General features: G+C 36.7%; 1 protein-coding gene across 5 annotated transcripts in view; it reads right to left on the bottom strand.

Moving 5' to 3' along the window:
- Window positions 1-26,227, bottom strand: part of EEF2K (eukaryotic elongation factor 2 kinase) — a 132,808-nt gene that overhangs the window by 55,334 nt on the left and 51,247 nt on the right. For all 5 annotated transcript variants that reach the window (XM_053694785.1, XM_053694784.1, XM_053694787.1 and 2 more), the window contains 5 exons: window positions 20,769-20,869; window positions 11,365-11,425; window positions 10,746-10,783; window positions 7,683-7,854; window positions 2,056-2,205 (listed from right to left, as the gene is read on the bottom strand). In XM_053694785.1, the coding sequence (XP_053550760.1) occupies window positions 2,056-2,205; window positions 7,683-7,854; window positions 10,746-10,783; window positions 11,365-11,425; window positions 20,769-20,869 (522 nt within the window). The remainder of the gene's footprint in view (window positions 1-2,055; window positions 2,206-7,682; window positions 7,855-10,745; window positions 10,784-11,364; window positions 11,426-20,768; window positions 20,870-26,227) is intronic.

Here is a 26,227-nt window from a genome sequence, read left to right as displayed (position 1 = left end):
GGGTATATATGGCAGGAGGTATTTTACAGAGGAGAGGGGTTGTGTGGTGGGTATATATGGCAAGAGGTATTTTACAGAGGAGAGGGGATGCGTGGTGCGTATATAGGGTAGGAGGTATTTCACAGAGGAGAGGGGATATGTGGTGGGTATATAGGGCAGGAGGTATTTCACAGAGGAGAGGGGATGTGTGGTAGGTATATATGGCAGGAGGTATTTTACAGAGGAGAGGGGTTGTGTGGTGGGTATATATAGCAGGAGGTATTTTACAGAGGAGAGGGGATGCGTGGTGCGTATATAGGGTAGGAGGTATTTCACAGAAGAGAGTGGATGTGTGGTGGGTATATAGGGCAGGAGGTATTTCACAGAGGAGAGGGTATGTGTGGTCGGTATATAGGGCAGGAGGTATTTCACAGAAGAGAGGGTATGTGTGGTGGGTATATAGGGCAGGATGTATTTCACAGAGGAGAGGGAATGTGTGGTGGGTATATATGGCAGGGGGTATTTCACAGAGGAGAGGGTATGTGTGGTGGATATATAGGGCAGGAGGTATTTTACAGAAGAGAGGGGATGTGTGGTGGGTATATAGGGCAGGAGGTATTTCACAGAGGACAGGGTATGTGTGGTGGGTATATAGGGCAGAAGGTATTTTACAGAGGAGAAAAGATGTGTGGTGGGTATATAGGGCAGGAGGTATTTCACAGAGGAGAGGGTATGTGTGGTGGGTATATATGGCAGGAGGTATTTCACAGAGGAGAGGGTATGTGTATATAGGGAAGGAGGTATTTCACAGAAGAGAGGGGATGTGTGGTGGGTATATATGGCAGGAGGTATTTCACAGAGGAGAGGGTATGTGTGGTCGGTATATAGGGCAGAAGGTATTTTGCAGAGGAGAGGGTATGTCTTGTGGGTATATATGGCAGGAGGTATTTCACAGAAGAGAGGGGATGTGTGGTGTGTATATATGGCAGGAGGTATTTCACAGAGGAGAGGGTATGTGTATATAGGGAAGGAGGTATTTCACAGAAGAGAGTGGATGTGTGGTGGGTATATATGGCAGGAGGTATTTCACAGAGGAGAGGGTATGTGTGGTCGGTATATAGGGCAGAAGGTATTTTGCAGAGGAGAGGGTATGTCTTGTGGGTATATATGGCAGGAGGTATTTCACAGAAGAGAGGGGATGTGTGGTGTGTATATATGGCAGGAGGTATTTCACAGAAGAGAGGGGGGTGGTAGGTAGGTATATATGGCAGGAGGTATTTGTAAAGAGCAGGGGATCATGGAGAAGAGTTTCTAATGGTGGAAGTGAAGGGGTTTATATTTAGTTGGTGGTACATGCAATGGGGAAACAGAAGGTGTACCATTGGTTTTACACCTGGCAGACTGTGGCTTGTAATAGGGGTGCACAGGAAGAGTTAGCGTTAGTATGGACTGTTACAAACAGGAGGACCATGTGGAGTGGGTGGTGTTTATGGTTAAAGAGGCCATCTAAATCATGATTACAGAATGCCATTTTTGCATTACTGACCTTGGCTTATTTGTGCAAATGGCTTAAACACATAGGTACATTGGGAGCCATATGCTTTGCTACTCCCAAACAGAAAACAGTCGGCCATTGACAGGTTGTGTGACTGCCGCTCCTGATTGGCTGAAAGCAGCTTGCATGTGATCTAGGGCCATAGTTTGTTTGGGTTTTGTGTTTTTTTTTAACTGAGTAGGTAGTAATTTATGCTATACTTAGACATGTAATATAAAAAGTACTATATTATTTTATTTGCGGTTTAATGCTTTAATAAAGGATATTACCCTCATACTGATATCCAAAAACATTAAATAATATGTTACAAAATGGTCTTATATGCAGTATCAAGACTTTGAATAGTAAAATATTTACAATATATCATCTCAAATACATCAAAATCTAAATAAATTAAAAAAAAAAAAATATGATCAGAGTTGATTATTTACAATAAAACAAATAATACTTATATGAATGTAAAATGTGAATACTGAAAATAAATGATTTCTAAGACGGTTTTATGTTGGGACAAAACATACCTGTGGAGTGAGGCGGATGTTGTCATCTCGTACAAATCCAGAATTTGAGTTATATTTAATGTATTTCCCCTCTATGTAATGTTCCAAGTGAAACAAGGGTTTACCGGGCCTGTCTTTCATTTCCAGAATACACATCTGCATTATATCCACCTGACAAGACACTTAAAGTGAATATTATGTAACGGAAAAGGCTAATCATAGGGCTAATATTTGGATCATCACTTTTCCAAAAAACAAACTATAATTAGAAAACTAAAAGTGATAGGTAACAAAAGGAAGATTTCTGCACGAATTTAGATTAAGTTTTAGGTGAAAAATGTCACATTTAAATGAGCGTAAAACTAAAACAATATATCGTGCAGATCAAAGAGAACTATTTAAAATGTTAAAATTATGATTTTAAATGAAATACTATCAAAGCTATTTAATTTGATATTAAACGAATTGTAAGAATACTCAGTTTATCCTGATGGCAGACTGTTTAGGGCTGATAGAGACAATCAGTTCTATTGGTTCGCAGCCACATACATCACGAAAATAAGGTTTATGTTTATTTAAAAATATATATGTATATATTTATGTGTGTGGTCAAAATGACAATTTTGAATGTATTTAAAGGAACACTCCAGTCAAAATTAAACTTTAATGATACAGATAGAGCAGCAATTTTAAACAACTTTGCAATTTACTTTCATTAACAATATGTGCACAGTCTTTTTATATTTACACTTCTTGAGACACCAGCTCCTACTGAGCATGTGCAAGAATTAACACAATATATACATTTATGCATTTGTGATTGGCTGGTGACTGTCACATGATACAGGGGGAGAGGTAATAGATATAACTGAATTTTTTCCGAAACAAATTTACTACTCATTTAAAGTGCTATTGCATTGTCTTTTTATCATGCATTTCTTGATTATGCGAATCTACTTTATTTACAGCAACAACAAAAAAGCATTCATACTTATTGGCTGCCACGGTAATCATTCAATTGAAAAGAACATTGCTAAATCGTTATTGAATAGTGTAAATTTAAACTTTTTGAACATTAAAGGTAACGTTATTTATTTATTTATTCATATTTGTCTACAACAAATGCACATTTATGTGTTAGTGTCATACATTTCATGACTAATTTCTATTTTAAAAAGTAATGACAAATTAATAATAAAAACAAATAAGGTTACAATATAATTGTATGAATACCATATAAAAGAATATGAAATATTACCACATTAATAGTTACAAAGTATTATATAAAATAACCCACTCATCGAATTGCTTTTCCTAATTTTAGATTGTTTGTCGTTTTTTACATACTTGTGCTTTTAAATCAATTTTTTTAAAACAAATTTATATATATTTGTATCCTTATTTATATTTTTTAGGTATGCAAAAAAAATCTTGGTAACAAAACTAAATATAGAAAACAAATACATGTATGTGTGTATATATATATATATATATATATATATATATATATATATATATATATTAGAATGACAAAATAAAGAAAAAAAGAAACTAAAACAATATGGGTTTTTTTTCTACACTAAGAGGTCTACTTTGAAGTTCAGCTGTTTTATCTATGACATAACAAGATTAGATAGCGGACGGATAAGAGGTTCTTGTTATTGCTTTGATAACGTTAAATAGTTATGCTTTCCATGTAATGTAATATTTTTAAACATTTTAAAATATATTTATGCATAGCTGTACTTTTATTTATATTTTTAATGTTAGGTATGCAGGAATTTCTCATATGTGTGTATATATATGTCACCCATACACTTAAGCGGTTTGTTTTGAAGAGGAGCTATTTTCTCTGTGGCATAACAAGAGTGATTAAATAACAGACTGTTAACAGCCTCTTTTCATTGATTTGATGAATGTGGGATATGAGAACCAGTCACGTGGGGCACGCTTCTCATGCAGTTTCACATCACAGAGAATGTAAACAAGTCTGGGCACAATACAGTCCCTCACGTATAACACGTCTCAGCAGATCAGGAACTGTTTATAAACTAACCCTGCTCTGCACATTGTGTACCACGCATATAAAAGCTCCAGCTCTCAGTACGCGCTTGCTTATATTAGACGCTTTAAATAGAGAAGGGCTGGATTCCTAGGGTATACAATGACATATAGATAGAAACTAAACATGCTGTTTTCCCTTGACAGGCATGTGATATTGACATTGTGGTTGTCAGTTCACATATATGGGAAACACCTTTCAGAGTCGGTATTTGTATATATTAGCATAGCAATATTCTCTTAAAGGGATATACAATTGAAAAAAGGAAATGCTGCAATGTGTAGAGTATTTTATTATTGCACCATTGCTTGCATATAACTGTGTTTAACCACAGCAAAAGGATTAAACATATAGTTAAAACCAGTTTCAGAGCAGCAATGCACTTTTGGGAGCAATGACAAAAGACATTTGCGTAGCCACTAATCGCCAGAATGTTCCTTAGTATTCACTTATTAAGTAGTATCTATATTAAAAATCATACACTATATTTTATAAGGGTAATTTTTATATATGCATTAAGTAGTATCTATAGTAAAAATCATACAGTATATTTTTATAAGGGTAATTTGTATATATGCATATTATACAGTATATCAGAAATAAAAAATTACATTGCAAAAGATCCACACATAAAATACATGTTTAAAAAGGCATTTAAAACTGTCATTTTGTTAACAAAAGTTGCACTGTTTTGCAGTCCAGGAATATACTCCCTTGAAAAAATGATAAATGGACATTAGAACATATCATTTTTTTAATTACTGATCTTACCTTACTATGTTTTGACCCCCTCAAAGGAGATTAAAGCATAGGGAAATTCTTATTTATAATCCGCAATTAGATCTCATACAGAACCTAGGTGGTGAGACAATCAGGAGGTAGCACACATCCAAAAACCACCTGTGGTTTTCTGGTCAGGAGCTTTTCGCTCCTGGTTGAGAATATACCTATGTATTTAACCCCTTAAAAGGGGTTAAACAGACAGCTTGCGCCAGTAAAGCTTTTGCATTACATGCTGTTACAATTAAAGGGACATTCTGGTAAAAATTTAAATGCACATAGATGAATTACATCTTTGAGTAGAAACATATTTGCAATATACATGTATTGGCAAAAATGCTTCTTGTAAGAGATATCACTGTTTTAGTGTTAACATTTTTCACTGCACTTGCATGTGAAGCATAGCTAGATATTCTCAGTGCACCAGTATTTAAAATAATGTAGCTGCTCAGAGAGCCAGTGGGGACTGTATCATGTCAGCAATTAAAAAACTGAGTCATTACCAGATGGTTCAGGCTCTCTAAGCTAGTGCTGTGTTTAAAATGCTGGTGCACGGTGCATACTTAAATACACTTTTGAAACAGTTATAGCTTTTATTAGAAGCAGTTTTGCTAATGCATATATATTACAAAAATGCTTCTATTCAAAACTGAAACGCATCCATGTGGATTCCAATTTTGGCTGGATTGTCCCTTTAAGGGAATACAATTTTTGCAATAGAATTCAGATTTATAAACAAATAATAATAATTTAAATTGCTTAATTGTCATTGTTTATTTTGTAGAAAATAGTTTAATTTATTTCACATATAACTAAAAGGGGAAAAATGGAGCAAACCAAAAATTGCAAAACCATAAAATAAAATTCCGTTGTATCCAAGAAATTATTATATCAGCGTGACAAATTTGTGATAATGAAAAACACATCAGGTTAAAGGACTGTGAACTTTTACACCCAAGGTCGTGAGTCCCTGTATATCTCACCTGCCACTTCTTGAGCAAACAAATTAATTTTCCTGCTTGAACAAATATAGATTTATTTTTCAGTGCATCCTACAGTTTTGCATACACAAATCTGCTGGGAGATGCACATCTGGTTATAGAAAGTCCTATTTTCTTAAAAGACCCTTTATCTAAAGCAGAGCTACGTATACCGAATAAATACCATATCCTACTTTCCCAAAGCACAATCTATAGTATTCAACATATTCAGTTGAAATTTGGCTGTTACTGACTTGTGGGTCCCAATGATTTGTTTTTTAAACTAGTAACTAAGAATTGTACCCCTTTGAGTGCACATTTTCCCAAACACAAGTGCACAGACCATGATCACATTGGTGGAATATTGCACAGTACTAAGATGTCAGGGCCAATGGTGTAGGTGCACTGTGGGCTCAATTTATCAAGCTAGGGCAGACAGGGGCGTACATATTCGCCCCTGTCTGCCCCAGCTCGCCTCTGGCGGGCAGCAATCCGCTGCCGGAATTCAGCATTGCATAAGAGTGCTATTTGAGCTTGTGTAGTGTGTACACCACCACCCTCTGCCCGCACAAACACAATCACACGCGGGCAGGAGCTGTCAATCTCCTAAGAGGTCGAGAAGAGGTTAGGGAAGTAGCGGTCTGATGACTGCTGCTTGATAAATACTGATTGCAGGTTCTCTTGTGAGAACCTGCCGTCGTAAGGGGGCGAACAGCTTGATAAATCAAGCCCATTGTGTTATTTTGGCTAATAGGGGGTTATATTTCAACCAAAATTTAAGAAGGTGCAGGCAGACTGATTTCAATGTTTGCTGCCCAAAATGTCATTAAATTATGTTAAATTATGCAATTAATTTGTACTTTAAATAGCTTCAGTACATTTATAAATAACAGAAAATGTTATAATATTGCAAAGTATTACAGTGTCCTGACCCAGATACGTCATCATATATTTTGAAATATCCTCTTTTAAATTAATCAAAAACGTTAACTGCAACGTCCCTTTAGTGTGAATGTTTGGGTTAAAAAAACACTTGCAACTCAAGCGCTTTAGATATCTGAGAGATGATAAAATAGAGCTTCATGAATACATGTTAGAGCTCTGGAACCCTACGAGTACTTGAGGTGTAAATGCAGTGTCTTCTGCAGGCTGGTATGAAGCCCAGCATGATAGCTGCAAATTTACCCCTTCCTCCCCCCCCTTTTTTTTTTCTCTCTCCCATTTTCTCCTTTCTCTCCTTGGCTAGTTATACTAGCCATTTCATTTTCCTCTATCCTCTTCTTTCTTCTTTTTTCGTACTTTGGACGTCATTGACTGTCATGCTCTGAGGACTCGGAGCATGCCAGGATAGGAGTATAAAGATTGGTGTGCACTATTACACCACACAAAATAAACATTTCTCAATAAGGTTTTGTTACTGGGAATTTCAAGGAAGTTTTGTTTACTTTTTGTATTTGTATCCTTATCCTTTCCTTGTACTGTTATTATGGAATTTAAATAAAGCTTTGAAAACCAAAAAAAAAAAAAAAAAAAAGAGAAAAAAAACAAATAAAAAAAAACACTGATACATCCCAGCTGAGTAGGGTTGCCACCTCAGCCATGTTTACCTGGACACTTATGAGTTACACATGCTGCAGGGTGTGCAGGGAGGAACATGTATTGTGTTTCTGGACAGCACTATTCATATTCCTCCCTGCACACCCTGCAGTATGTGTAACTTATAAGTTCTGTATTTTAAGGGACGGGTCGGGTGGCAACCCTACAGCTGAGCCATTTATACAAACACACAAACATATGTCACAGTGTGAGATGCCAGTAATGCTTACCTGTTTAGGTGGTTTGTGTCTGTTATATTCTTCTCCCCATAACTTGGCTTCCATTTGAAGCCGAACATCCTCAAAATATACTTCTCGGTCTACTGTCTCCAGGTATCGTTTGGCTACATAGTTATATGCATGTTTCCACTGCTGTTTATGTGTAAAGTTAGAGAGCTTTTTCCTACAAATATCAATGAAAAAAAATATTGTAATTTTACTCAGACAAGATACGAGTTTATTGTATTTAAAGCTGTTGTAGGAAACCCTTTGAAAAGGGATTTTCTCCCTCCCACACCCCAGTGAGAGGTGGATTTCTTCTGGTGTGTCTGTAGCTACACTACATTTTATGAATAAATTAAAAAGTTATATAAATACTGTACATATGTACTGGGTACTGGCAGACAGTTGTCAGTACCCAAGATGGTGGATACTAATTAGAGGGAGCAGGGTTAGAATGCTGTTTGGGAGGAATCAGGGAGGTGGAAGAGTAAGGGGGGGTAGGGGCTAGTACCTAAGATAGGGGTGACCAGTGGGGGTAAGGAAGGGAGTAGAGATGTTTGGGAGAGATCAGGTAGGAATCAGAGGGTGGGAGGGTAATCTCTACACTACAGCTAAACTTAACCTTATAAGCTACCCGATTAACCCCTTTACTGCCGGGAATTTCAGAATTGTGGTGCCCACGCTGCAATTAGTGGCCTTCTAGTTACCAAAAAGCAATGGCAAAGCCGTGCATGTCTTCCGTTTCTGAACAAAGGGGATCCTAGAGAAGCTTTTACAACCAATTATGTTATGATTGTAAAAGTGGTATGTAAATATCTTCAGTGAGAATCCCAAAGTTTGTGAAAAAGTTAACAATTTTCTTAATATAATCCCATTTGGCGGCAAAATGGTCGCATGAAATATACTGAACCGGGCCTAGATCAATACCTTGGGTTGTCTACTTTAATATATATATATATATATATAGTTTTGATAGGTAAACAAAAAAAACAAGGCTCTATTTCTGTTTTCTCCGATCTTTTGGAAAGTTTTTCCCTGAAATTCCCGGTCCTTAAAGGTTAATATACTACAGCAGATAAAATGCATCGCTGTGAGCACGGGAGAAATATTACAGCACACAAATATCAATATCAGTATAAAAAATAATTTTTCAGCTTTCAGATAAAACATAAAAAACTTGTGTCCCTTTAAGGTTTAGGGTTAACCCTTCAATGCATTGCCTTCAAGTCCTCTCTGTAAGCCAAGGGGTTAATAGGTAGCTCCCCCAGCCCCGGCACTTTTTGGTCAATAATATTTCTAGTCTGCAGCAGCAACAACATGTCAAAGCTGTGCACAACAATTTAAATGTGATGTTACTGATTACATTTCAATAGTAAATCTTTATTTATATAACCGTTAGATTATATCTAAGTGAATGCATTCCTACCACAAGTAATACGAATCACATTCAATTTCCATGGGAGAAAATGTGATATTCACAAAAATAGCTGAACAAGATGTTTGTTCTCTAAAGTGTTTTTTTGTGCAGTTACCAGCTACCAAAACGTATTTAAATAATAGTAAAAAAACACAACCTGGACAAAAATAGTAGCTCATATGATAAGTATAACTTTTTTTATGACATGAGGTTTGTACAGTTTGTTTCTATTCATGATAATAATCATTTTCTGGCATGTAGACTACAGTGATGTCAATGCACACGATAACCACAGCACTGTTATTATTAGACAGCTCTGTTTTTTGTCTTATAAACAATACATGATTAAGTTTTACTATTAACAGTAAGCATTACTGTAAATATACTGAATATATATCTATATATACACACTGTAAATGTATATTGTTTAGTTTAAAGCAGTCTAAAAAGCATTGGGTCAACAAATATGTTTAAAACAAGTTAGAAAAAAAATATGACGTAGACATTTTCTGTTTTCACAGTGATTAACCTCTTAGCTGCCACCAACAACCAGCTAAATACATGCTACTTGGTGCTTCCCACCTTTATCAATTTATAACACATTTGTCTCATGTATTTATCACAAGGCAGAGCAGTTATTAGCCCCTCCCTGTCAAATACATAAAGAGCAGTGATTAACCCCTTAAGGACCAGCAACGTACCCTGTATGTCACTGGCCTTTTTTTGGGACTTGATTGTTTTATAGCGCGGTCTTGCCACCAGCGTTGAGACTGCTCTATTCCACAAAGCCTGCTGGAGGAAGGGCATTAATAGTGTGTTCTTGCTAGACTTGTGCTATTATGTCCTGAAAAAACCCTTAACGACCAGTGACATACAGGGTACATTGTGGTCATTAAGGGGTTAACAACTGCAAGACAGGCACACAGAATACAGCATATTCAATGGCCTTATATAGATGGCAACATTAAACCCTCACCTGGCTAGACTCAGCAACAATAACCCTATAACTGACCTCCCTTACCTGCCACACTACAAGGGTTGTTTTAAAAAAAACAAACAATTCCCAGCATGCTTTGCAGTCATTACTGCTGACAAGTAGGATGTTGTGGTATATATAAAAATCCCACTCCCTTTTATTGGCTGCAGGGATGTCACTAAATTAAACTTCTCAGACTACTGCACAAAATAATAAAACCAAATGCTCCAACATTCCATTCTGGCCTAGGGGAAACTATGTCCTGCGATCACCTCACTCGCTCTCAGCCTTGTGCACACTTACAGACCATCTCAGCAGATTTATACATACTGTATATACACTGCTCTTCACATCACCAGTCTCAGGATATAAAGAAGATAACATTACTACATGGGTGAAAATAGCCCAGTGTTACTGGGAAACGCCAGCACTTTCTTGGATCTACATTTCCAAGCACCTCACTCCTTTTCCACAAATCCTAAATAATTAATGACTCCAAAGAACATTCTATTAATGTGACATTTTAGATTCAGTAAATGAAACTGTGCAAGTGCTATCTTGTGATGTTTTCATAAAAAAAAATAATCCTTGCTGTTAATGCAGTAACTAGATAATTACAGCACATTATTATATAGAACGTGCAAAGATTTACTTTAGTATTCATATTGTATGTACTTACGTTCTGTAACACTCTCGCATGGCACCACGACCGAATGCCTAATTAAAAACATAATACATAATAAAACTGGTGAATAATCACGCTATATACACTTGCAATAAATAAATACACATATTGTTTTCTAAATATATTACTCTAATGGCAGTTAAAGGGACAGTCTACTTTAATTTTTTTTTAACCAACATTGTTATATTAATATACTTTATAACTTCTAAATCTCTGCCTGTTTCTAAGCCCCTGCAGGCCGCTTGTTATCTCAGTGCATTATATCAGCTTTTCACAGCTAGACAGCGCTAGTTCATGTGTGCCATATACATGACATACGTTCACTCCGGTAGAGTTGCGCATAAGACAGCACTAATTGGCTAAAATGCAAGTTTGTAAAAAGCACTGAGATAAGTGGGCAGTCTGCAGAGGCTTAAATACAAGGTAATCATAGAGGTAAAAAGTATATTAATATAACTGTGTTGTTTATGCAAAACTGGGGAATGGGCAATAAAGGGATTATCTATATTTGGCTGTCCCTTTAGGACAATATTTGTTTTGCTTGCTACAGAGTGTGTTACAAAAAATATAAAATAAATTAAAGACTTTTAAACAATAATAATAAAAAAGATACCTGAGAAGCCATTTTAATATGTACTTCATCTTGTACCCACCGGCCAGACACAGCACTGTACCTGAAAAAAATAAATAAAAATAAATAAATAAGCGTGTAATATTTTTTCTATCTATCGATATCTATTTCTCTCTCTATCTCCCTACCTATATATTTATATTGATGTCTATCTACAGTCCTGTCGAAAATTTCTGAGAATGACACAAATATTAATTTTCCTAAAGTCTGCTGCCCCAGTTTTTATGATGGCAATTTGCGTAGACTCCAGAATGTTATGAAGAGTGATCAGATCAATTGCAATTAATTGCAAAGCCCCTCTTTGCCATGAAAATGAACTTAATCCCCCCAAAAAACATTTCCACTGCATTTCAGCTCTGTCATTAAAGGATAAGCTGATATCATGTCAGTGATACTCTCGTTAACACACGTGTCAGTGTTAACAAGGACAAGGCTGGAGACCACTCTGTTATGCTGATTGAGTTAGAATAACAGACTGGAAGCTTTAAAAGGAGGGTGTTGCTTTAAATCATTGTTCTTCCTCTGTTAACCATGGTTACCTGCAAGGAAACACGTGCAGTCATCATTGCTTTGCACAAAAAGGGATTCACAGGCAAGGATATTGCCGCTACTAAGATTGCACCTAAATCAATCATTTATTGGATCATCAAGAACTTCAAGGAGAGAGGTTAAATTGTTGTGAAGAAGGCTTCAGGGTGCCTAAGAAAGTCCAGCAAGCGCCAGGATCAGGCACCACCAGTGCAGAGCTTGCTCAGGAATGGCAGCAGGCAGGTGTGAGTGCATCTGCACGCACAGTGAGGCAAAGACTTTTGGAGGATGTCCTGGTGTCAAGAAGGGCAGCAAAAAAAAAACTTCTCTCCAGGAACAACATCAGGGACAGACTGATATTCTGCAAAAGGTACAGGGATTGGACTGCTGAGGACTGGGGTAAAGTAATTTTCTCAGATAAATTCCCTTTCCGATTGTTTGGGGCATTCGTAATAAATCTTGTCCGGAGAAGAAAAAGGTGAGCGCTACCACCAGTCCTGTGTCATGCCAACAGTAAAGCATCCTGAGACCATTCATGTGTCAGGTTGCTTCTCAGCCAAAGGAGTGGGCTCACTCACAATTTTCCTTAAGAACACAGCCATGAATAAAGAATGGTACAAAAACATCCTCCAAGAGAAACTTCTCCCAACCATCCAAGAACAGTTTGGTGAGGAACAGTGCCTTTTCCAGCATGATGGAGAACCTTGCCATAAGGCAAAAGTGATAACTAAGTTGCTTGGGGAACAAAACATCAACATTTTGGGTCCATGGCCAGGAAACTCCCCAGACCTTGATCCCATTGAGAACTTGTGAACAAACCCCGCCCCCCCCCCACATATTTTGACAAACTCCAAGCATTGATTATGCTAGAATGGGCTGCCATCAGTCAGGATGTGGCCCAGAAGTTGATTGACAGCTTGCCAGGGCGAATTGTAGAGGTCTTTAAAAAGAAGGGTCAACACTGCAACTACTGACTCTTTGCATAAACTTAATGTAATTGCCAATAAAAGCCTCTGACACTTATGAGATGCGTGTAATTATACTTCAGTATACCTTAGTAACATCTGACACTTATGAGATGCGTGTAATTATACTTCAGTATACCATAGTAACATCTGACACTTATGAGATGCGTGTAATTATATTTCAGTATACCATAGTAACATCTGACACTTATGAGATGCGTGTAATTATACTTCAGTATACCATAGTAACATCTGACACTTATGAGATGCGTGTAATTATACTTCAGTATACCATAGTAACATCTGACACTTATGAGATGCGTGTAATTATACTTCAGTACACCATAGTAACATCTGACACTTATGAAATGCGTGTAATTATACTTCAGTATACCATAGTAACATCTGACACTTATGAGATGCGTCTAATTATACTTCAGTATACCTTAGTAACATCTGACACTTATGAGATGCGTGTAATTATACTTCAGTATACCATAGTAACATCTGACACTTATGAGATGCGTGTAATTATACTTCAGTATACCTTAGTAACATCTGACACTTATGAGATGCGTGTAATTATACTTCAGTATACCATAGTAACATCTGACACTTATGAGATGCGTGTAATTATACTTCAGTATACCTTAGTAACATCTGACACTTATGAGATGCGTGTAATTATACTTCAGTATACTATAGTAACATCTGACACTTATGAGATGCGTGTAATTATACTTCAGTATACTATACCATAGTAACATCTGACACTTATGAGATGCGTGTAATTATACTTCAGTATACCATAGTAACATCTGACACTTATGAGATGCGTGTAATTATACTTCAGTATACTATAGTAACATCTGACACTTATGAGATACGTGTAATTATACTTCAGTATACCATAGTAACATCTGACACTTATGAGATGCGTGTAATTATACTTCAGTATACTATAGTAACATCTGACACTTATGAGATGCGTGTAATTATACTTCAGTATACTATAGTAACATCTGACACTTATGAGATGCGTGTAATTATACTTCAGTATACCATAGTAACATCTGACACTTATGAGATGCGTGTAATTATACTTCAGTATACCATAGTAACATCTGACACTTATGAGATACGTGTAATTATACTTCAGTATACCATAGTAACATCTGACACTTATGAGATGCGTGTAATTATACTTCAGTATACTATACCATGGTGACATATGACACTTATGAGATGCGTGTAATTATACTTCAGTATACCTTAGTAACATCTGACACTTATGAGATGCGTGTAATTATACTTCAGTATACCATAGTAACATCTGACACTTATGAGATACGTGTAATTATACTTCAGTATACCATAGTAACATCTGACACTTATGAGATGCGTGTAATTATACTTCAGTATACCATAGTAACATCTGACACTTATGAGATGCGTGTAATTATACTTCAGTATACCATAGTAACATCTGACACTTATGAGATGCGTGTAATTATACTTCAGTATACCTTAGTAACATCTGACACTTATGAGATGCGTGTAATTATACTTCAGTATACCTTAGTAACATCTGACACTTATGAGATGCGTGTAATTATACTTCAGTATACCTTAGTAACATCTGACACTTATGAGATGCGTGTAATTATACTTCAGTATACCATAGTAACATCTGACACTTATGAGATGCGTGTAATTATACTTCAGTATACCATAGTAACATCTGACACTTATGAGATGCGTGTAATTATACTTCAGTATACCATAGTAACGTCTGACACTTATGAGATGCGTGTAATTATACTTCAGTATACCATAGTAACATCTGACACTTATGAGATGCGTGTAATTATACTTCAGTATACCATAGTAACATCTGACACTTATGAGATGCGTGTAATTATACTTCAGTATACCATAGAAACATCTGACACTTATGAGATGCGTGTAATTATACTTCAGTATACCATAGTAACATCTGACACTTATGAGATGTGTGTAATTATACTTCAGTATACCATAGTAACATCTGACACTTATGAGATGCGTGTAATTATACTTCAGTATACCATAGTAACATCTGACACTTATGAGATGCGTGTAATTATACTTCAGTATACCATAGTAACATCTGACACTTATGAGATGTGTGTAATTATACTTCAGTATACCTTAATAACATCTGACACTTATGAGATGCGTGTAATTATACTTCAGTATACCTTAATAACATCTGACACTTATGAGATGCGTGTAATTATACTTCAGTATACCATAGTAACATCTGACACTTATGAGATGCGTGTAATTATACTTCAGTATACCATGGTGACATCTGACACTTATGAGATGCGTGTAATTATACTTCAGTATACCATGGTGACATCTGACACTTATGAGATGCGTGTAATTATACTTCAGTATACCTTAGTAACATCTGACACTTATGAGATGCATGTAATTATACTTCAGTATACCTTAGTAACATCTGACACTTATGAGATGCGTGTAATTATACTTCAGTATACCATAGTAACATCTGACACTTATGAGATGCGTGTAATTATACTTCAGTATACTATAGTAACATCTGACACTTATGAGATGCGTGTAATTATACTTCAGTATACCATAGTAACATCTGACACTTATGAGATGCGTGTAATTATACTTCAGTATACCATAGTAACATCTGACACTTATGAGATGCGTGTAATTATACTTCAGTATACCATAGTAACATCTGACACTTATGAGATGCGTGTAATTATACTTCAGTATACCATAGTAACATCTGACACTTATGAGATGCGTGTAATTATACTTCAGTATACCATAGTAACATCTGACACTTATGAGATGCGTGTAATTATACTTCAGTATACCATAGTAACATCTGACACTTATGAGATGCGTGTAATTATACTTCAGTATACCATAGTAACATCTGACACTTATGAGATGCGTGTAATTATACTTCAGTATACCATAGTAACATCTGACACTTATGAGATGCGTGTAATTATACTTCAGTATACCATAGTAACATCTGACACTTATGAGATGCGTGTAATTATACTTCAGTATACTATACCATGGTGACATATGACACTTATGAGATGCGTGTAATTATACTTCAGTATACTATACCATGGTGACATATGACACTTATGAGATGTGTGTAATTATACTTCAGTATACTATACCATGGTGACATATGACACTTATGAGATGCGTGTAATTATACTTCAGTATACCTTAGTAACATCTGACACTTATGAGATGCGTGTAATTATACTTCAGTATACTATACCATGGTGACATATGACACTTATGAGATGCGTGTAATTATACTTCAGTATACCTTAGTAACATCTGACACTTATGAGATGCGTGTAATTATACTTCAGTATACCATAGTAACATCTGACACTTATGAGATGCGTGTAATTATACTTCAGTATACCATAGTAACATCTGACACTTATGAGATGCGTGCAATTATACTTCAGTATACCATAGTAACCTCTGACACTTATGAGATGCGTGTAATTATACTTCAGTATACCATAGTAACGTCTGACACTTATGAGATGCGTGTAATTATACTTCAGTATACCATAGTAACATCTGACACTTATGAGATGCGTGTAATTATACTTCAGTACACCATAGTAACATCTGACACTTATGAGATGCGTGTAATTATACTTCAGTATACCATAGTAACATCTGACACTTATGAGATGCGTGTAATTATACTTCAGTATACCATAGTAACATCTGACACTTATGAGATGCGTGTAATTATACTTCAGTATACCATTGTAACATCTGACACTTATGAGATGCGTGTAATTATACTTCAGTATACCATAGTAACATCTGACAAAAAGATCTAAAAACACTAAAGCCGCAGACTTTGTGAAAATTAATAATATTTGTGTCATTCTCAAAGCTTCTGGCCAGGACTTTGCACACAAAGATAAACTCATATACTGTATGTATACAAATACCAATGTTATCTAGGGTTGCTTTTTATCATAAAATTAAAGGGACAGGAAACCCAAATTGTCTCTTTCATGATTCAGACACAGCATGCCATTTTAAACAACTTTCTAATCTACTTCTATTATCAAATTTTTTTTCTTTCTCTTGGTATCTTTTGTTGAAATACAGGGAGGTAAAGCTCAGGAGCGTGCATGTGTCTGGGAGCACTATATGGCAGCAGTTTTGCAATAGATGGAAGCACTATTTCTCGCCTTGTAGTGCTCCAGACACCTACCTGGGTATCTTTAACACAGAATACCATGGCAACAAAGCACGTTTAATAAAATAAGTAAATTGTAAACATTTTTTTTTTTTAAAGGGATACTAAACCTAAATTTGTTTTTTAAAGGGACACTAAACCTAAATTTGTTTTTTAAAGGGACACTAAACCCACATTTTTTCCTCCATGATTCAGATAGAGCAAGCAAATTTAAGCAACTTTTTAATTTACTCCTACTATAATTTTTTCTTCATTCTCTTGCTATCTTTATTTGAAAAGACAGGAATGTAAGGTTAGGAGCCGGCCCATTTTCGGTTCAGCACCTGGGTAGCGCTTGCTGATTGGTGGCTACATTTAACAAACTCAGCATGTCTTTCTAGAGACAACGTGTGAGGAGGTTATCATATTGCACATACCTCTGATACAAGTTTATTTTTTATTTTTGTGGATATAGAAACTAGCAAGGGGGACAAATGACCCCTAACTCCCATGCTCAGCCTGTCCCTGGTATCAATCTCTCAGAAAAACATAATTTAGCAATTGCAGTTTCTCAGTTTACAAAATTATTTTTTTTTTGCTCTCTCCCTGTAAACAGCAGAATAATTCTTATGTCACAGCTGGTTAAACCACTGTCTCTTTTTGTTCTGACCCTTTTAAGGAATCAGATGTTAATGCTCAGTTTCACATAAGCACAGTAAGCGCAGAGCTATATTTAGCACATGATTTATGCGATGAAGCAAAAGTAAGTCACACTGTCACAAAGCAGAAGAGTTACTGTATCTTACACTCTGGTTGTACAACTGTATACATAGCACGTGAATGTAAAATAAACCCTTGTTTTTCAGATGTTAAAGGGACATTGTACTGTAATTTCTTTCCCCCTTAAAGGGTCATTATATTTGAAGCAAATTACATGCTCTAATATCTTACAGCATGTCATTTTATCATTACAGTTCTTTGTGCTTAACTCCTGAAACTGCTGCTGAGCCAATAATTTGATTGGGTCAGCAGCAGTTTCCTCTCAGCACCTTGCAGTTCTCTGCGACTCCCAAACAGTGCTTTAACTATGTGTTTAACCCATAGAGCTGCAGGGTCGATAGAGATAAAATTACCTGTAGATATAACACGATCTTGCCGTCATGGGCAAGACCTGTGCTATTTCAGAGGCCTCATAAGAGGGTGTGTGAACGTTGTTAAGCAGTTAATTTGCGTCTAATTACTTGTTGTAACAGCTGCAGAATATTAAGGGAACAGTAAAGCCAAAATGAAACTTTCATGATTCAAAGGGAACTTTCTATTACATTTCTATTATCAAAGTTGCTTTTTTTTCTTGGTATCCTTTGTTAAAGAGCAAATCTAGGTAGGCGCAGGAGCAACAAATCTTCCAATTTAAAGGGACATTGTACACTAGATTTTTCTTTGCATAAATGTTTTGTAGATGATTCCTGGTAATGTTTTTAAGTACTCATTTTACTCTAAATCAGAGAGCCCAACCTCTGAGACAAGTATGCTGTCACAAAAGAGAGATCAGGTAAAATAAGTTTTTTTTTCTTCCAATCAATAAAGTTTAATTTTGACTTGATTGTGACTTTATAATAATTGTTGGTCACATGCTGATAAATCACAAGCCTACATTTAACTGAACTTGTTTCTGCAAACTGTATGTCTACGTGTCACTGAGAACCTTTCCAATTTTATTTGGGAACATTCCTGGCACACTACCAGTCGGGTAAGCCAAGCAGCTACTTAAAATGCTGGCATGTAAAGGCAGTGTGCAGGATTTCACTAGTATTAGAATAGGTAGCATTGTCTATTAGCGGAACAAAACACCAAGACTCCACGCAGCGCAGAATAGATGTTAGATGTTTACAGGGAACTCAAGTTAACGATTTTCACAGCTAATTGTTTTCACCTTAATATAGAGAATGCTAGGTGTCTACTTATTAACTTCACAATGATTTTTATTTGATATATTCAACTCAATATGATATGACAGACAAAAGGTTTATTAGCAGAATACTAAGTAGCAACGAACCCTGCCAGCTGTTGCCCCACTGAATACAGAGTCTGCATAATGGACACGGGCTAGGAATATACTCTGACTGATTATAAACTGATGTCTATCTATAGATTTGTTAAATATTCCAATTCAGACCACTATTAATCTGCCTCTTGTATTGAAAAATATCTGCATTTAAAATGACATCCACCTCAAAATACATGGTGGGCATGTGACCAGAAGGACCAGTGACATCATCCAGTCACTCTAAGCATGCACTCAATGTTCCCAAATTATTAATGTTCAAGCAGACAATGTCCCCAGCAAGGCAACCTGTTTGCCCACATTCTGGTCTAGCATCTGTTGCCCGAATGTATCATTGCTCAAGCAAAAACTTGTGTAGCCCCTCCCCCAGCTGTTATGTAACTGTAAGAGAGCAGAACTTGTCAGTCATGCAGGATTATTTAAATCCACCACCTCTGAGGGGTTAGGCGGCACAAAAAGCAGGGAGCATGCACCGCAATGGTTAAGAAGCTGCATTTACGGCTTCATTAATAAGAGCTTACTGTGTGTACAAATAAACAAAATATTAACCATAACATCTGTGATATATAAATAAAAATCTTTAAAACTAGGACACTGAGGGGCTTCGGGCAGGAAGAGGGCCATACCTAGGTATGCAAGTAAATCTCTAACGCTTTATTGTGATCCAAAGTACATGGGACTGGAAATAATGTAAGTGTCTACTATTATTATATGAATCATTTTAAATAACAGTTTTAGAAGATACATTTGAATGTTATACAAAGTCAGAGAGTGATAAACATGAAAGTCAAAACTAAACTTTCATGGTTCAGATAGAGAGTGCAGTTTAAAGAGATTTTTTTAATTTACGTCTATGATCAAACTAACTTTGTTCCTTATGTGTCCTTTGTTGAAAAGCATGCCTAGGTAGGCTCAGGAGCAGCAAAGCGTTCACACATATATGCCTCTTGTTACTGGCTCACCAGATGTGCTCAGCTAGCTACCAGTAGGGCAATACTGCTCTGGAGCGGACTTTAACTATGTGTTAACCCCTTGGCAGGGGTTAAAGGACCAGTAAATACAGGAAATTTGCATAATCAACAAATACATGATAAAAAGACAATGCAATAGCAGTTAGTCTGAACTTGAAATGAGTCTATTTCTATTTCTACTCCTCCTCTGTCATGTGTCAGGCATCAGCCAATCACAAATGCATATAAAAAAGTATATTCTGTGAATTCTTGCACATGCTCAGTAGGAGCTGGTCACACAAAAAGTGTAAATTTAAAAATACTGTGCACATTTTGTTAATGGAAGTAAATTGAAAAGTTGTTTAAAATAGTGTGCTCTATCTCAATCATGAACGTTTAATATTGACTTGAGCGTCCCTTTAAAAACATAGTTATATGCAGTCAATAGGGCATAAATACGATATAGAATATTATCTACAATAATGATTCCTACTTTTAATGAGACTCATTTCACTAGTATAAAACATAGTAAAACTTGTAAACTGGAGATGTGTCATAAAAAGATGAATCTGACCTACTGCAACTTAATATGTCTGAGAGCCAGTACTGACCTGTGTCGGATAGCATGCTCCGTCTCAATGTCTTCCAAGTGAAACTCGGCCCAGGGGTCCGGCATCTGTTTGGCCTTTAGTATTGCATGTTTCCAAGCTTCCTGTGAATGGCAGGGACGTGTGTGTTAGCAGCAGAGCTCAGATCATCACAAAACGCTAATAGAGATTACAGGGAAAGTGAGGGTTTAAAGAGATATTCTAAAGGAAAAAGTAATTCTCAAATTTGTTAAAGCATTTTATTTTAAACACTAGTGTCCCTGGCAAACCATGTGTTTAACCCCCTGCAAAGGGATTAAACACATAGATAAATTTAGCTACGACACATTGTAGCATGTGAGCAGGACATAGCAGATAAGCCAATAAAGAATGGCATATAACCAGCAGCATCATGCCCAGGAACGTTAATATTTTACACCTCCGAGCAGGACTTAAAAAGGGCATTGAACACTAAATACATTCTATAAGTATAGTATTGAGGTTACTCCCCGCCTCCCACTAGTCATAGATACCGCCATTTTGAAATCTAGCTGTCATTATATTCCAATGCTGACCTGTTTGCACATATGCAGTAACTCTCCTTCAGATACATGCAGTTGAACCTAGGTTCCATAATGGCAGCACTCATAATTAGAGAGAGGTGCATGAAATGTGCTTAGTGTCCATTTTAACCAGTCTAAAGGGGTTAAACTCAAAGGGCGAGATTACATATGCAGCGCAGTCTTCAGCGTAACTGCTGAAACCCACGTCGCCCATAATTTCACCTTGCACATCGGGGAATCACATATACGGCGCCGGCAGTTCATAAAGTGCCGTAAGTCGGATAAACTAGTGATGTCCAGAAATGTGCGTAAATAAAGCATGTTAGAAACTGCCGGCGCCTAAGAATTTTTTTTTTTTAAATCTCCCGTAAAAGTCTAACACGCCTCCTAAAAATAAACCCGACACGTCAAAACCCCTATATCTGTCATCACCCCCATATCAGAACTAATAATAAATGTATTAACCCCTAAATCCGCCAACCCCAACATCGCAAACATGTATTAAGTTAACCCCTAATTCGCCATTCACCCACATCGCAATCTACCTAATAAATGTATTAACCCCTAATCTGCCATTCACCCACATCGTGATCTACCTAATACATGTATTGACCCCTAATCCGCCATTCTCCCACTTTGGGATCTACCTAATAAATGTATTAACCCCTAATCTGCCATTCACCCACATCGCAATCTACCTAATAAAAGTATTAACCCCTAATCTGCCAACCCCCCACAACGCAAAGTACCTATTAAAATTAATTACCCCCAATCCGCCAATAACCCACATCGCAACAAACCTCATAAATCTATTAACCCCTAATCCGCCAAACCCACATCGCAATAACCCTAATAAATCTATTAACCCCTAATCCGCCAAACCCCCACAACCCAAATAACTAATTAAATTACTAAGCCCCGGAACCTAACACCCCCTAAATTAACCCCAATTACCTAAATTAAAAAATACTAAGTTACAATTAAAATAAAAAAGCTAACATTACTTAAATGTTTTCTTTTGTGAATCAGATAGAGCATGAAATTTTAAGCAACTTTCTAATTTACTCCTATTATCAAATTTTCTTCATTCTCTTGGTATCTTTATTTGAAATGCAAGAATGTAAGTTTAGATGCCGGCCCATTTTTGGTGAACAACCTGGGTTGTTCTTGCTGATTGGTGGATAAATTAATCCACCAATAAAAAAGTGCTGTCCAGAGTTCTGAATGAAAAAAAAGCTTAGATGCCTTCTTTTTCAAATAAAGATACCAAGAGAACGAAGAAAAATTGATAATAGGAGTAAAATAGAAAGTTGCTTAAAATTCCATGCTCTATCTGAATCACAAAAGAAAAAACTTGGGTTCAGTGTCCCTTTAAAAATAAAAAATAAATAAAATTAAATTAATCTAAGATTACAACAAATAAAAAAAGTCTAACAGTACATAAAATAATAAACCAAATGATCAAAAATAAAAAAATTAAACCTAATCCCTATGAAAATAAAAAAGCCCCCCCAAAATAAAATCATAATAATCTAATACTAAACTACCAATAGCCCTTTTGTAGGGTCTTTTGTAGGGCATTGCCCTAAGTTAAACAGCTCTTTTACCTTAAAAAATACTAAGTCCCCTGCAAATAAACACTCACAGGTAACATCAGTCAAAATACAAGTTATAAATAATACAATTAATTTGTATTTAATTAAACATTAGTTCCTGCGCTTTATAAATAATCATCTGACAATCACTCTGCAATAGTTGTTTTTCTTATGTTAAGAGCAGGAGTTATATCTCCGGGGTAATCAAGAACAATACATTAACATAATTTTTTTAAAGGGAAAGGGACACTTTGATGAAAAAATTGCATGCCCTAATTCTGCAAAGGTGATAAACACATAGGTAAAGTCCTGCTAGGGAGCTAAAAGGATTGTATTTCCCATGCAGAACACAGCCAATGATTAGTAGATATGTGGGACTGCCACCCACAATTGGCTCACTCTCCATTTTCTACTAGGAAGTTGCAATGCTTGCAGCTCCCATGTGAGGCTTTACCTATGGGTTTAACCTTTTGTGTGGGTTAAACACATATTTCACTAAAGTCAATACTGCAAAAGCTCATCACTACTTCAAAACTATAGTATTTATTAGACCCGCCACCAGACTTTACACTATTACATTTTTCCTGTCTACAGAAGCTTGTGTGACGTATATGACCAAGCATTTAACAACTGTGCAACTAGTAGTCATTCAGCCAGCAAATGATGAAGCCCACTAGTGACCCAGACATCTACACTGCTTAGCAGGCTATGAGTGTATGCCAGTAAGGGGTCCATAGGCTTCACCAGGTAGCCAAATGGGTTGATGGCACAAAGAAGTATAAAAATCCTGAGTTTAACCCCAAAAAACACAGATCTCTATTTTGCCCACAAAATGACTCCAATAATTCACACTCTCCCTGCATAGATAATTTAAACAAACTATGGGTATAGTATAATACAGCGCTTTACAGTTAGTTGCCCTTTACTTGGCCTACACATATATGCTAGTACAGATTCTGATTGGTAGCCAAGTTTTTGCTACACAGAATACAACATTATTAAAACAGGGTTTAAAATATTGTCACCTGTTCGCTTAATAAAATTAAAGCCAATTAATATATAGCACCATTTTTATTGTCAGACCATAAGGGTGTTCCTGTTTGCGGTTCTAAATCATTTGCATAAATAAAAAGAATGAACATATTACCTGGTTACTACATTACAAGAAATAACATTTGGAAGTTTGTCATATAGAATTTTTTTTTAAAGCACAGAAAATATGTTTCAACCGAATATCAAGTGAGCTGTATGCTTTATAAATCTAGTTTCTGTATAATCACAATTTCATCTTTAAAGGGACAGTCTTCTTGATTTTGTTTATTGTTTAAAAAGATAGATAACACCTTCGCTACCCACTCTTCAGCTTTTCGTAGCCAACATTGTTATATTAATATACTTCATAACCTCTGTTTGCCTGTTTCTAAAGCAGGCCGCCTCTTATCCCAGTGCTTTTTATTAGCTTTTAAAATCTTGCACAACAGCCAGACAGTGCTAGTTCATGAGTGCCATATAGGCAACATTGTGCTCACTCCCGTGGACAATGATAATGGCTATGCAAAAACCAGCACTGAGTGGCTAATATGCAAGATTGTAAAAAGCACTGAGATAAGGGTCAGTCTGCAGAGGTTTAGATACAAGGTAATCACAGAGGTGAAAAACAGAATTTATGTTTACCTGATAAATTACTTTCTCCAACGGTGTGTCCGGTCCACGGCGTCATCCTTACTTGTGGGATATTCTCTTCCCCAACAGGAAATGGCAAAGAGCCCAGCAAAGCTGGTCACATGATCCCTCCTAGGCTCCGCCTACCCCAGTCATTCGACCGACGTTAAGGAGGAATATTTGCATAGGAGAAACCATATGGTACCGTGGTGACTGTAGTTAAAGAAAATAAAATATCAGACCTGATTAAAAAAACCAGGGCGGGCCGTGGACCGGACACACCGTTGGAGAAAGTAATTTATCAGGTAAACATAAATTCTGTTTTCTCCAACATAGGTGTGTCCGGTCCACGGCGTCATCCTTACTTGTGGGAACCAATACCAAAGCTTTAGGACACGGATGAAGGGAGGGAGCAAATCAGGTCACCTAAATGGAAGGCACCACGGCTTGCAAAACCTTTCTCCCAAAAATAGCCTCAGAAGAAGCAAAAGTATCAAACTTGTAAAATTTGGTAAAAGTGTGCAGTGAAGACCAAGTCGCTGCCCTACATAACTGATCAACAGAAGCCTCGTTCTTGAAGGTCCATGTGGAAGCCACAGCCCTAGTGGAATGAGCTGTGATTCTTTCGGGAGGCTGCCGTCCGGCAGTCTCGTAAGCCAATCTGATGATGCTTTTAATCCAAAAAGAGAGAGAGGTAGAAGTTGCTTTTTGACCTCTCCTTTTACCGGAATAAACAACAAACAAGGAAGATGTTTGTCTAAAATCCTTTGTAGCATCTAAATAGAATTTTAGAGCGCGAACAACATCCAAATTGTGCAACAAACGTTCCTTCTTTGAAACTGGTTTCGGACACAGAGAAGGTACGATAATCTCCTGGTTAATGTTTTTGTTAGAAACAACTTTCGGAAGAAAACCAGGTTTAGTACGCAAAACCACCTTATCTGCATGGAACACCAGATAAGGAGGAGAACACTGCAGAGCAGATAATTCTGAAACTCTTCTAGCAGAAGAAATTGCAACCAAAAACAAAACTTTCCAAGATAATAATTTAATATCAACGGAATGCAAGGGTTCAAACGGAACCCCCTGAAGAACTGAAAGAACTAAATTGAGACTCCAAGGAGGAGTCAAAGGTTTGTAAACAGGCTTGATTCTAACCAGAGCCTGAACAAAGGCTTGAATATCTGGCACAGCTGCCAGCTTTTTGTGAAGTAACACCGACAAGGCGGAAATCTGTCCCTTCAGGGAACTTGCAGATAATCCTTTTTCCAATCCTTCTTGAAGGAAGGATAGAATCCTAGGAATCTTAACCTTGTCCCAAGGGAATCCTTTAGATTCACACCAACAGATATATTTTTTCCAAATCTTGTGGTAAATCTTTCTAGTTACAGGCTTTCTGGCCTGAACAAGAGTATCGATAACAGAATCTGAGAATCCTCGCTTCGATAAAATCAAGCGTTCAATCTCCAAGCAGTCAGCTGGAGTGAAACCAGATTCGGATGTTCGAACGGACCCTGAACAAGAAGGTCTCGTCTCAAAGGTAGCTTCCAAGGTGGAGCCGATGACATATTCACCAGATCTGCATACCAAGTCCTGCGTGGCCACGCAGGAGCTATCAAGATCACCGACGCCCTCTCCTGATTGATCCTGGCTACCAGCCTGG

The sequence above is a fragment of the Bombina bombina genome, chromosome 11 (genome assembly GCF_027579735.1).
Source record: "Bombina bombina isolate aBomBom1 chromosome 11, aBomBom1.pri, whole genome shotgun sequence".
Taxonomy (NCBI): domain Eukaryota; kingdom Metazoa; phylum Chordata; class Amphibia; order Anura; family Bombinatoridae; genus Bombina; species Bombina bombina.
The sequence above is the reverse complement of the archived record's forward strand: the minus strand, read 5'-3'. Positions and strand labels throughout refer to the sequence as shown.